The sequence below is a fragment of the Mustelus asterias genome, chromosome 2 (assembly GCF_964213995.1).
Source record: "Mustelus asterias chromosome 2, sMusAst1.hap1.1, whole genome shotgun sequence".
Classification (NCBI taxonomy): domain Eukaryota; kingdom Metazoa; phylum Chordata; class Chondrichthyes; order Carcharhiniformes; family Triakidae; genus Mustelus; species Mustelus asterias.
The window spans coordinates 30,625,552-30,639,568 of record NC_135802.1 but is presented as its reverse complement, the minus strand read 5'-3'; the positions used below and the strand labels follow the sequence as shown (position 1 = coordinate 30,639,568).

At 42.9% G+C, this 14,017-nt stretch overlaps 1 protein-coding gene across 3 annotated transcripts in view; it reads right to left on the bottom strand.

The window, feature by feature from the left end:
* Positions 1 to 14,017, bottom strand: part of pfkpa (phosphofructokinase, platelet a) — a 115,192-nt gene that overhangs the window by 78,899 nt on the left and 22,276 nt on the right. For all 3 annotated transcript variants that reach the window (XM_078232853.1, XM_078232890.1, XM_078232863.1), the window contains exon 2: positions 11,579 to 11,652. In XM_078232853.1, coding sequence (XP_078088979.1) covers positions 11,579 to 11,652 — 74 coding nt within the window. The remainder of the gene's footprint in view (positions 1 to 11,578; positions 11,653 to 14,017) is intronic.

Sequence of the window (14,017 nt, the reverse complement as noted above, 5' to 3'; positions counted from 1 at the left end):
CAGACTACTCAAGCAACAGCCTTACATAGTCATATTCCCAGAACCATATGTTAATGTCCCAGACATCGCCAACACTATCCCCGTGTACGCCCTTTCCCACTGGCATCCCAGAGGTGGACGCACCTCTGGCATCCCAGAGGTATACTGTCAGGAGGAGATTGCTCTGGAAGTTATGAGACCTGACAAAGTCTCATGACATCAGGTCAAACATGGAAAGGAAACCTCCTGATGTTTACCAGCTACCACACCCCCTTTAGCTGATGAATCAGTACTCTGCCATGTGGAACACCACTTGGAGCAAGCACCAAGAGTGACTCGGGCGAGTGGGGCATGTCCATCACCAAGTGCGGTTCAGTCGCACCACCACTGATCAAGTGGGCCAAGTCCTAGTACTTACTTGCTAGACTGGGTCAACAAGAGGTGGTAAGGGAATCAACAAGATGGAAAAAGCTACTTGACCTCGTCCTCACCGGCTTACCTGTCTCAGATGTCTATGACAGTATCAGTAGGAGCAATCAATGCACAGTCCTTTTGGAAACAATTCACGCGTTATTTTGTGTTATGTGACAAGACCAACATGGGAATGGGATAGAGTTTGAACAGATCTATCAATTCACAACTGGGCATCCATGAAGCGCTGTGGGCTATTAGCCACAGCAGAATCATACTCAACTACAATGTGTAACCTCATGCTTGTGATATCCTCGAATACCATATCAAGCCATGGGACCAACTCTGGTGCAAAGAAGAGTGGAGAAGAGTATGTCAGGAGCAACACCAGCCATACCTAAAAATGAGGCATCAACCTAGTGAAGCAACACAAGACTACTTGCAAACCAAACAGTGAGAGCAACTACAATAAATACAGCGAAGTGATTCCACATCTAACTGATTACATCTAAGCTCATCAGTGCTGTCACGTCCAGTTGTGAATAGTCATAGGCAATTAAACAATTTACTGGAGGAGTCCAAAATATCCCTATCCTCAATGATGGAGGAGCCCAGTACATCAGTGTAAAAGACCAGATTAAAGCGTTTACAACAGCATTCAGCCAGAAGTGCCAATTGAATGATCCATCTTGGCCTCCTCCTGAGGTCCCAAGTGTTGCAGTTGCCAGTCTTCAGCCAATTCCATTCACTTCTTGTATTATCAAGAACTGAAAGTCCTGGATGTAGCAAAGGCTATGGACCCCGACAACATTACATCAATAGCACTCTTTTGTTGGAGGTGGAGAGAGAATCCACCCATTATCATCACTGAATCTCCACTAGCAACATCCTGGGGGTTACCACTGACCAGAAACCAAGCTGGACCAGCCATATAATACTGTGAGCACAAGGAATTCTGCAGAGATTAACTCACCTCCAGAATCCCCAAAGCCTGTCTACCATCTATTAGGTACAAGTCAGAGGAGTGTCTTGGAATACTCTCCCCTTGCCTGGATGAGTGCAACGCCAACAATACTTAAGAAGCTTAACACCATCCAGAACAAAGCAGACTGCTTGACTGGCATCCCAACCACCACTGGCAATATTCACTCCCTCTGCCACTGACTCACAGTGGCATTAGTGCGTCCCATTTATAAGATGTACTGCAACAACTAACCAAGGCTCCTTCAATAGTGCCTTCTGAATTGGTGACTTCTAGAAGGGCAAGGGCAGCAGGTCCATGGGAACATAACCACCTGAAAGTTCTCCTCCAAGCCATAATCCATCCTGACTTGGAGCTGTATCACTGACCCTTCATTGTTGCTGGGTCAAAATCCTAGAACTTCCCCCCCGAACAGCATTGGGAATGCACCTGCACCCACATGGACTGCAGTGGTCCAAGTGGGCAGCTCACCACCACCTCTTCAAGCAGAATGAGGGATGGGCAATAAAAATGCTAGCTTAGCCAGCGATGCCCACATCCAGTGAAAGAATATTAGAGTGTGCGGCTCCTAACCCTTGATCGAACAGGAAGAGTATTCAATCCTTTTAAAAGTGAAGGCGTGCATGCACAGCATCCTCTCTACCTTCACATCTAATTATTTATGAGTAAGTGTTTTCATGCATGAATTTCATGAACAGCAAGTTGAAAAGCCAATTTAAGCATTAACTTGCTTGAAAATGAAAATGGTATCTTAGTCCCAAATACTGAACGGTCCGCTCAAGAAATAGAACAGCAGATACTACAATAATGTTGGTTCCTAATCTTTGTATTGATCTTCTTATTAATGCCCACCTCCATCTGCATTTTTTTTGTTGTTAGTGTTTGAGTCACAACAATGCAGCTCTTACTGTAGAAACATAGAAAATAGAAGTAGGGCATTTGGCCCTTCGAGCCTACTCCGCCATTCATTTTGATCATGGCTGATAATCAAATTCAACATCCTGATCCCGCCTTCCCCCCATATCCCTTGAGCCCCAAGAGCGACATCTAATTTCTTCTTGAAATCAGACAACGTTTTGGTCTCAACTACTTTCTGTGGTAGCGAATTCCACACATTCACCACTCTCTGGGTGAAGAAATTTCTCCTCACCTCAGTCCTAAAAGGTTTACCCCTTATCCTCAAACTATGGCCCCCCCCGGCTAGTCCTGGATTCCCCCACCATCAGGAACCTTCTTTCTGAATCTACTCTGTCTAATCCTGTTAGAATTTTATTGTGGTTGCCGACCCTACTCTGTAATGCATCAAGAATCGCCACCACGCCATAAAAGGTCCAGAAAAACTAAACGAAGGCTGAAAACAAGTTTTTAAAAATATTTCACTTCATACCAAAAGTACCAGTCACTGCAATCCTGCCATGATGAATATATATGGTCGCAATTATTCAAATCATTTCAGGTCACCAGCAGTCCCTAGATTCATTTCAGAAGCTTCAAAATACGAGGTTAATTAGCATCGAGTTTGGCAGCTCGAAAACTATAAATAAACTTCTGCTCTGTGAACGAGAAGCCTATATTGTGAAAAGTGATGCAAGTCTGAATTTACTCTTGAAGTGCGAACAAGTATTTTGAGGTTATACATGGAAGCGCGTTTTCAAAGTTAACTTCATTTTTAAATTACTTTTGAACTGGCCAAGGGACAGCCTGAGAGCTTTTGAAACAAAACTGAAGTAAAGCTAATCAAGTTCAGCTGACATGCAACAGCCAAAAAAATAAGTTTATCCCTTAAAGGCAGATCAAATAGCAACAGAGAAACCACGTTTAGTCCATTGTGAAGTATGGACAGCCAACACACTATTCACTTTCCAATGAACAGATTTTCTGCATGAAAAGGTGCAGGTCATTTGGTTAAATTGCTTTCAGATGCCAGTTGAATACTATAGTCACAGTATACTGTTTAGTATCCACAGCTGCATTCAGTATACACAGTGTGCAAAATGGAAGGGACAGGGTCTCTTCCGCTGGCAGCACAACCGGTGAAAACCCTGCATCGCCTCTTTTCATAGAATCCAGCTCATAGAATCCCTACAGTGCAGAAGGAGTCATCCAGCCCATTGAGCCTGCACCAACAACAATCCCAACCACCCCCTATCCCCATAAACCCACATATGTTCCCTGTTGACCCCCCTGGCACTGAGGGGCAATCTAGGATGGCCAATCAACCTAATCTGCACATCTTTGGACTGTGGGAGGAAACCCGAGCACCCGGAGGAAACCCACGCAGACACAGGGAGAACATGCAAACTCCACACGGTCACCCGAGGCCAGAATTGGAGCTGTGAGGCAGCAGTACTAATCACTGTGTCCCCGCACTGCCCTCAAATTTCACCATCTGTCGTGGTGAGATTCGAACACAGGTCCCCAGAGCATTACCCTGGGTCTCTGGATTACTCGTCCAGTGACAATACCACTACACCACCACCTCCCCTTTTTAAAGGAAGGCTTGCCAAATTAAACACCTCTTAGGCATTTCTGAGGCCAGTGACAGGCTTAACCTGGGATTAGGAGCTGAAGTCCAGCCCACCAAGAGCTGCCAGCCAGAGACTGGTCATTCCAAAGCTCATCAGTGCCCAATGGTGTGGTGCCAAATTTTGAGGTGCAGGAGGTTGAAGGAAATGTGTTGTCCACATCATTTCTAAATCTACTATTATGTTGCTTTCCTAGGTATTGATTGCCCGAGCCCCCAAACATTTAGCAAAACATGAAAAATATTAGTGCCGGTAGGCATTTTTTTTAGCATAGCTAGAACTTCGTTATGCAACAGTTTAAATACTTAATTCAAACCCATCAAAAAATGCATTTACTCCTAACTGGGGAATAATATATGGAGTGAGCCACTGGTTTTCTTGATTTATATTTAGACCTGATGTATAGGGCACAACTGCAAAATTTGAAGATAATGCAATACTTGGAAGTAATGTGAACTGTGAGGAGGGTCGGGATGGATTTCAAGAGGAAACGGAGAGGCTGGTGGAATAGCCAGACACCTGGCAGATTAAATTTAACATAGGGAAGTGTGAAGTGTTATATTTTGGTCAGAAGAATGAGAGGTGATATTAAACAATCCTAAAGGAAATGCAGGAGCAACGGGATCTAAGTGTATATGCATGTGATACATTGAAAGATCCAGGGAAGGTGAGAAAGCAGTTAATAAATCATACTGAATCCTGCATTTTATACATAGGGACACAGAGTACAAAAGCAAGTAAGTTATGAACCTTCATAAAACACTGATTCAGCCTCAATGGGAAGGATGCGAGGGGTTTAGAAAGAGTGCAGAAACTATTTATCATAATGAGGATGACAGACTTCAGTTATGTGGATAGATTGAAGAAGCTGGGACTCGTCTTCTTGGAGAAGAGAAGATCGAGAGGAGATTTGTTAGAAGTGAGGAGTCTGGAGAGCATAAATGGGCAGAAACCTTCTCATCGGCAAAGGTAGAGAACGCTAAAGTGATTAACAATAGAACTAGAGGTGACATGAAGGAAAACCACTTTAGGCAACAAGTGGTTTGGATCAGGAATGCACTGCCTGAACATGTGGTGGAGACAGATTCAATTGCGGTTTTCAAAAGGGAATTGGGTAATTATCTGAAGATAAAATATTTTACAGGGCCACAAATGGAGGAGTAAGACTAGCTAAGTTGCTGTTGTAGAGAACTGGCACAATGTGCTGTATGCCCTCCTTCTGTGCTATAATCATTCTAGAATTGTCATATCGATACATTCAAAGAACTTGATAAACACCTGAGGAAAAAGAAGCTGAAGGTTGCCCTTGATCGACAGTGTGATCAAGTAGGGTGGGAGGAGACTTGTGTGGAACATAAACACCAAAATAGATGGAGTGGACTAAATGGCCTGTTTTTGTACTGTAAATATGAATGCAAAATCACATTCTCAAGCCATCACAGCTAAGGAATTGGTGTGAATCACTCTCTTCACCCACCCCATTGCTTTCCCACACACAGTCTCCAGTCACTTAAGTACTCAGATACCAATGGACCCTTCTCCTTCAAGATGCTTCACCCACAATAGAAACTGGAGTCGCCGCTATGGAGGATGCATGTTGGGGGGGGGGGGGGTTGGGCTACTCTCAAAGCAGGCCTTCTAACCAACCTGTCTCGTTACCAAATTCCTCCCACAATGCATCACAGCTCACGCCCACCTACAGCTCTGAGACAAAAATGTGGTCAGGATGAGATTGCAGGATTTAGTTTATTTTGTTATAGTGTTAGATCTTCATCGTCATAACCTGAAGTATATTGGTTAAGTTTGCATTCTGTATGTAACACAACAACAAAGCATGCTGATTAAGTTCAGATGAATGTAAGCTACAGTTCTGCACAAGCCAAGATATGTCAAGAAGTGATGAAAAAGAATAATTCAGATGAATGTGGTTAACCCCAGGGAGGCCTAGTCTTTTAACCAGTAGTGACCTTCTCCCAATACTACGCTTCCTGAAGTCGATGACTATCTCCTTTGTTTTGTTGACAGTGAGGGAAAGATTATTGTCGTTGTATCAGTTCACCAAATTCTTTGTCTCTTTCCTGTACTCTATCTCGTCATTGTTTGAGATCCGACCCACTATGGTGGTGTCTTCAGAAAACTTGAAAATAGAGTTGGAGGAGAATTTGGCCTCACAAGTCATAGGTGTTTAAGGAGCATATTAAGGGGCTGAGGACACAGCCTTGTGGAGGATGATTGTGGCGTAGGTGTTGTTGCCTATGCTTACTGATTGTGGTCTGCAGCTTAGGAAGTTCAGAATTCAGTCGCAGAGGAGGGAGCCGAGCCCCAGGCCACGGAGTTTGGAGATGGGTTTTGTAGGAATAATGGTGTTGAAGGTTGAGCTGTAGTTGGTAAATAGGAGTCTGACATAGGTGTCTTGAGAAAGAACCTTGGGATTCATTTGCAGCATAAAGCCATCAACACAGAAATGATGCAGCTTTTTAATTCAAATGTAGCACAGCAACACTGAAGCAATGACCTGGTGGTGGTGGTTTGCTTGGCCATGCTGTTAAATTGGATGATACATACTTAACAAATGACTGACCGTATGAAAATTTTGATGGAGCCAGTGGACTGCCAAACCAGACTACAAGGAGTTACACATGGACCAAAGCACTTTGTGCTAAGTCAGTGGCACAGTGGTTAGCACTGCTGCCTCACAGTGCTGGGGACCCGGGTTCGATTCCTGGCTTGGGTCACTGTCTAGATAGAGTCTGCACGTTCTCCTCGTGTCTGCATGGGTTTCCTCCGGGCGCTCCGGTTTCCTCCCACAGTCCGAAAGATGTGCTGGTTAGCTGCATTGGCCAGGCTAAATTCTCTTTCAGTATACCCGAACACATGCCGGAGTGTGGCGACTAGGGGATTTTCACAGTAACTTCATTGCAGTGTTAATATAAGCCTACTTGTGACACTAATAAATAAACTTAAAAATATCTTCATACTGGAGTATGGAAATTTGAATTTTCAGATTGCCACAGAGAAGCACCATCACAGAAAGAAGGATGCAACAGGAGCCCAGCATCAATGAAAGATGACCTACGATACATACGATGCAACTGACAATGCCTTGCTCGAATAGGACTGTATCTCTACTTTTCCACAGTTATCATTAGACCGATAAAGGGAGAAATTAGGGTACACGATGCAATGGCTATAGAAACTTGTAATTATTTCAATCTCATTTGCGTGCATAAGATTCAGAATAATAATTAAACAGCATTCATTAAGCAATGCACCCTTATATTTCCAAGATTCAACTAAAGAACGAGATTTGCTTTTAGAACAAATATTGTGCCAAAAAGTTGAAAAAAACACACGAAAGCATCTTCAGCCCTGCACATCAATCGGTATGCAGACTGATTCGTTTCTATCTCCTTGAATCTGCATGACCTTCAATCCATGTAGCAGATGCTGATTCAATAACCTGTGCCATTAAGAACATATAGCCCAAGGAGAAGATTAAATGTAGGAGGGATTCACACACGGGATTTAATAATCTTTCCCATAAGATTGATATCCAGAACTATTTCTTCTGCCAAGTTCTAATCAAATTCCCATAGAATTGATGAAAGTGAATCCCTGAGGATGTGGCGATGGCCTTTCTTAAACCACTACAATCTGTGTGGTGAAGGTCATGCTAGCATATCTAAAGCCCATGGGATAACAGGGGCAGTAACAGCATGAATACAAAATTGGCTAAGGGACACAAAATAGAGCTGTAATCAACTTCCAGATTGAAGGAAGCTTAAAATCACAGACAGAAATAGTGAAATGGCAGAAGTATTAAACAAGTAGTTTGCTCCAGTATTCAACAGAGAGACACATATTGGAAGATGAGATTAGAAATGATGCAACAGCATTTAAAACAATGGAGGAGCAGTATTAAATGAACTAAACAAACTCAACGCTTATAATTGTATAAGGCATTGGTGAGACCAGTATTATGTCCAGTTTTGGTCTCCCTACTTGAGAAAGGATGCAGTGGCACTGGAGGCAGTTCAAAGGAGGTTCACCAGATTGATGCCAGGGATTGATGAAAGGGCTGTTGTACAAGGAATGGTTGAATAGCTTGGGCTTGTACTCGCTGGCGTTCAGAGAGTGAGGGGGGATTTGATTGAGGAATATAAAATGCTAAAGGGGATTGAGAAGCTGGACGTTGAACAGATGCTCCCCCTTGTGGGACAGTCTAGAACAATGGGTAATAGATATACACCGAGATTCTCCCAAAACAATTCTAAGTGCTGAATTCGCATAAAAAATGGAGTAACTCCCGCTGGCTTTTTTCGTAGGATTTTCAAAATTATTCTCCCACAACATCCTGGGGGACCTCCATGGCCTCCCTTAGCTCCAGTGGGGTTGGGCCGCCAGCTCCCCGTTAGTGGGGAGCTGTTGTAAACCCCGTTGGAGTGAAACACTCCTGACTGGGGAGTAGCCTGGTGGGCCTGGAGACTTCAGTCCCGGGCCTGCTAATCAGATGCTAATGCCAATTTTAATATGGAAATTAACCTCTGGGCCCGGAGACACGCAGAGGCGTGGCACCCAGCGGGGAGTCTGCTAAACGGCCTCCGCTGATGTCTCCCGGCCCATTGCTACAACAGAATCGCCGCCATAGTGAGAGGATGTAGGTTCAGAAGTGAAAAGAGGAGAAACTACTTCTCTCAGAGAATTGAGTGTCTGTGGACCACACTTCACTGCCCCAGAATGCAGTGCAGCCAGAATCAATCAACAGATTTAAGGAAGAAATGGATATGTTTCTGATGAAAAGAGGGATAAAGGGCTATGGGAACATAGAACATTACAGCACAGTACAGGCCCTTCAGCCCTCGATGTTGCGCCAACCAGCGGAACCAATCTAGAGCCCCTCTAATCTACACTATTCCAATATCATCCATATGTTTATCCAATAACCATTTGAATGCTCTTAATGTTGACGAGTCCACTACTGCTGCAGGCAGGGCATTCCACGCCCTTACTACTCTCTGAGAAAAGAACCTACCTCCAACATCTGTCCTATATCTCTCACCCCTCAATTTAAAGCTATGTCCCCTCGTGTTAGCCATCACCATCCGAGGAAAAAGGCTCTCACTATCCACCCTATCTAATCCTCTGATCATCTTGTATGCCTCTATTAAGTCACCCCTTAACCTTCTTCTCTCTAACGAAAACAACCTCAAGTCCCTCAGCCTTTCCTCATACGATCTTCCCACCCTACCAGGCAATATCCTGGTAAATCTCCTCTGCACCCTTTCCAATGCTTCCACATCTTTCCTATAATGCGGCGACCAGAACTCTACGCAATACTCCAAGTGCGGCCGCACCAGAGTTTTGTACAGTTGCAGCATGACCTCCTGGCTCCGAAACTCAATCCCTCTACCAAGGGAACAGGCAGCAAAGTGGAGTTGAGACCAGAATAAGATCAGCTTATGGTCATGTTAAATGGTGGAGCGGGCTCAAAGGGCTGAATTGCCTACTCCTGCTCCTAATTCCTATATTCGTATGTTCCAAAGCAGTTAAAACCTTGCATCCAGATAGATAGCATCCCTGCATTCAACAAGAATCTAGGGAAGAAATAGCAGAGGCAATATTACACATACTTAATAATTCATTAGAAAAAAAGATGTAATGCAAGAGGTCTGTCGATAGCTCATATCATACTCATATTTAAGAAGGGAGGAGAACAATCTGCTTAATATTGGTATGAAGAAAAATGAAATCCCGAGTAAAAGTAGAAAAGCATCCAGAAACCAAAAATACAACAATGATTTCAAGAGGGAAATTCTTGCCTGACCAACTTCATTCAATTCTTTGAAGTGGTGACAAAGAAGAAACCAGTGTAATACAGTAGATACAATCATATCTAGATTTCAAAAGGCATTCAATAGAATACCATTTAAAATAGGCAAAAGAGGAAGGTCAGAGCATGTCGGGTCCTATTTAAGATCGAGATGATGAGGCATTTCATCCCTCAGAGATTTGTTAATGTTTGGAAATCTCTTGCCCAGGGAGCAGTGGAAATGAGATCATTGAATATATTCAAGGATGAGTTTGACAGATTTTTAACCGGCATTGGAGTCAGTGTTATGAGGACAGGCAGGAAAATGGAGCTACGGCCATAATCTTATTGAATGGTAGAGCCGGTTCTGTGGATGACTGTTAGGTCCGCAGCCCTCATATCCTCAATGGTCACTCTGCCCCTCCATACCCCCATCATATCTCCCATGATCCATTCATACACCTACATCCCCTGACTGCCCACTCACCACCCACTATCCACAAAGGATAGAAATCATGCATCCTATAATAACACTGGTAAGTATTTGAAATGCTCATGAATTAAAATAAATAAAGAACCATTCAGAAACTTCTTCCAAAAACATTAATCACATGAGAACTCAAAACTGTTAAGTGCTCAGCCATTCAAACTGCACTTGGAAAAAACTCACTCATTTTTGTTCATAAATCTGTCAAAATAACTAAAGGCTTCAAAATACTTGAACCTTAATTGCTCAAAATTGTCAAACAAACCTCTCATTCTACAATTTACATAGTTGTGTAACAACTTCTAAGCAAAATCCATCAATCAAGCATTAAGAACGTGATTCCATTGCGCATATATACACACACACACATATATATATAATTTACCCTCTTTAGTTCAATGATGCCTTTGAAGTTGTCTGAGCGGATGTCCATCAATTTACTTTATTCAAAGGATCAACAGATGGACATCCAATCCGTTCAGCTAGAGAGTTGTGAACCTGTGGAATCCTCTGCTGGGGCCAGTACGTTAGATATGTTCAAGAGGGAGCTGGACATGGCCCTTGTGGCTAAAGGGATCAAAGGATATAAAGAGAAAGTGGGAATAGGGTACTGAAAGTGCATGATCAGCCATGATCATATTGAATGGTGAGGCAGGCTCGAAGGGCCAAATGGCCTACTCCTGCACCTATTTTCTATGTTTCTATGTAGTTACGGTGAACCAGGGTAAAATAACAGCAACTTCCAGATGTCTTAGTCTTTAACTGCGCACACGCAGACTCCAAAAGTTACTGTCCAATTTACTCCATAATAGCTTTTGAGCTCCAATAACTTCACCATTATTCATTGTAGAAGACGTGGACGAACGTGTGTTGCATGAATGCTGACAATTTCTGCCACTTTCTGACAACTTTCTGGCGGCACAGTAGCACAGTGGTTAGCACTGCTGCTTCACAGTTCCAGGGACCTGGGTTCGATTCCCGGCTTGGGTCACTGTCTGTGTGGAGTTTGCACATTCTCCTCGTGTCTGCGTGGGTTTCCTCCGGGTGCTCCGGTTTCCTCCCACAGTCCAAAGATGTGCAGGTTAGGTTGATTGGCCGTGCTAAAATTGCCCCTTAGTATCTTGAGATGGGTAGGTGAGAGGGATTATGTAGGGATATGGGGGTAGGGCCTGGGTGGGCTTGTGGTCGGTGTAGACTCGATGGGCCGAATGGCCTCTTTCTACACTGTAGGGTATCTATGAACTGGCTTAACCGCGTTTTGACAACCAACTTCACATTACAAAAAGATGTGAATTTTAGAAAGTGAAGCCAACACGGACGACTTCATTTTGTGCTTGTTATAATCCAAAATAAATGACACAAAGCAATTTGAATTATAAACAAACCTCGTGGATGAAGTAGACTTTGCTCCCGGCATAAATTCCCATGCGCACCACAGCACGGACAGCAGCATTCATACCTATGGTCATAAATGAATTTTATAATCAGAATCATCATGAACGTGCTTTCAATACCATCAAAAGTAGCAACACAAAAAAAGACATGCAGTTGCTCCTTGTTTATAATCTTTTCCTGATTTAACTTGGGTGGCATGGTGGTACAGTGGTTAGCACTGCTGCCTCACAGCGCCAGGGACCCGGGTTCGATTCCCGGCTTGTGTCACTGTGTGGAGTTTGCACATTCTCCTCGTGTTTGCGTGGGTTTTCTCCGAGTGCTCTGGTTTCCTCCCATTGTCCAAAAGACATCTGGTTAGGTGCATTAGCCATGCTAAATTCTCCTTCAGTGTACCCGAACAGGTGCTGGAGTGTGGCGACTAGGGTATTTTCACAGTAACTTCATTGCAGTGTTAATGTAAGATTACTTGTGACACCAATAAATAAACTTTAAACTTGACATGTAGATATCTCAGCAAGGGATACTCATTAACATTGTCACCCACTTTTTCAATGTCAAAAGTACATGTTACATATAAGCATCATTGCAGTTGGCCAACTGAGGACAAGATGATTACTGGAATCAATTGGGTCGAATTGAAGAGAAGTAGTACATGGAGGAGGTGATTTGTTCTCATAACAAAAATAATAGCATCGCCTTTTGAAAAGCTAAAAGGAGCTGTTGCTCAAGTTAAGATTTCAGGAAGACAGTCATTCATATTCACTGTGTGAAACTATTATCATGCAACCTCTTATTTCCAGATAGATGACTCCAGCAGAGTTCCATCAAAACTTTACAAGTCTGAGAAAATAAGAACTGGAAGAGTCTTCTGTTGTGTTCATCATTTCTAAAATTTAGCATTCCAAATAAACTCAAAAACACATCTACACCTTCATTGAGCAAACGTGCATATCTCAAAATGCTCAGGCACTAAATGTGATCACAAACAGGAAACCTGCCCATCAAGATTTTAGCATAGTAAAAATATATCATCGGTAACAAAATTTAGGAAACTGATTGAGACGTCAATTTACTTACTCATGTTGTTCGATACCAGTTGTACATAAAGCTGGAGGAAACCTCATTTCATGTAAATTAATAAGTATTTTATTCGGTTAGTCGTCAGGCGCCACTTAGGAACATGCTAGTACACACGCAGGAACAATTATCCTCCCTGGGATTCTGCAGGCAAATTTCAATTATACGTGATGAAGGTTTCCTAACCTCAAACAGGACTTTTGAATTTCCTAACAAACCACTTCAGTGTGTCACGAGTCTCCATTTTCTGATACAGGGTATTTACTGTCAGCTTAACTTTGTTGTAGTACTCCTGTCTTGAAGTCAAAAGGTTGTGGATTTAATTCCCAGTTGTTAGAAACAATGTATAATTTGTAAGTTGAGTATATATACTTACATGATAAGTAAGGTAAAAAGGGTTTAGTTTCATGTAGGCTTTGTATGAGTCTTGGTGCCTAGAAGTCTGGGTGGACTTGTGGTTGAAAAGGTCAGTCTTTTGGGTTTTAAATATACGTCTATATATATTTAAGGGTCATAGAGGTTTACAGCATGGAAACAGGCCCTTCGGCCCAACTTGTCCATGCCGCCCTTTTCTTTTATAAATAAACCCCTAAGCTAGTCCCAATTGCCCACATTTGGCCCATATCAGTCTATACCCATCTTACCGATGTAACCGTCTAAATGCTTTTTAAAATACAAAAAATTGTACCTGCCTCTACTTCTACCTCTGGCAGCTTGTTCCAGACACTCACCACCATCTGTGTGAAAAAATTACTCCTCTGGACACTTTTGTATCTCTCTCCTCTCACCTTAAACCTACGCCCTCTAGTTTTAGATTCCCCTACCTTTGGGAAAGGATATTGACTATCTAACTGATCTATGTCCCTCATTATTGCATAGACCTCTATAAGATCATCCCTCAGCCTTCTATGCTCCAGAGAAAAAAAAGTCCCAGGCTATCCAGCCTCTCCTTATAACTCAAACCATCAAGTCCCAGTAGCATCCTCGTAAATCTTTTCTGCACTCTTTCTAGTTTAATAATATCCTTCCTATAATAGGGTGACCAGAACTGTACTCAGTATTCCAAGTCTGGCCTTACCAATGTCTTGTGCAACTTCAATAAGACGTCCCAACTCCTGTATTCAATGTTCTGACCAATGAAACCAAGCATGCTGTATGCCTTCTTCACCACTCTGTCCACCTGTGACTCCACTTTCAAGGAGCTATGAACCTGTACCCCTAGATCCCTTTGCTCTGTAACTTTCTCCTGTGCCCTACCATTAACTGAGTAAGTCCTGCCCTGGTTCAATCTACTAAAATGCATCACCTCGCATTTATCTAAATTAAACTCCATCTGCCATTCATCAGCCCAC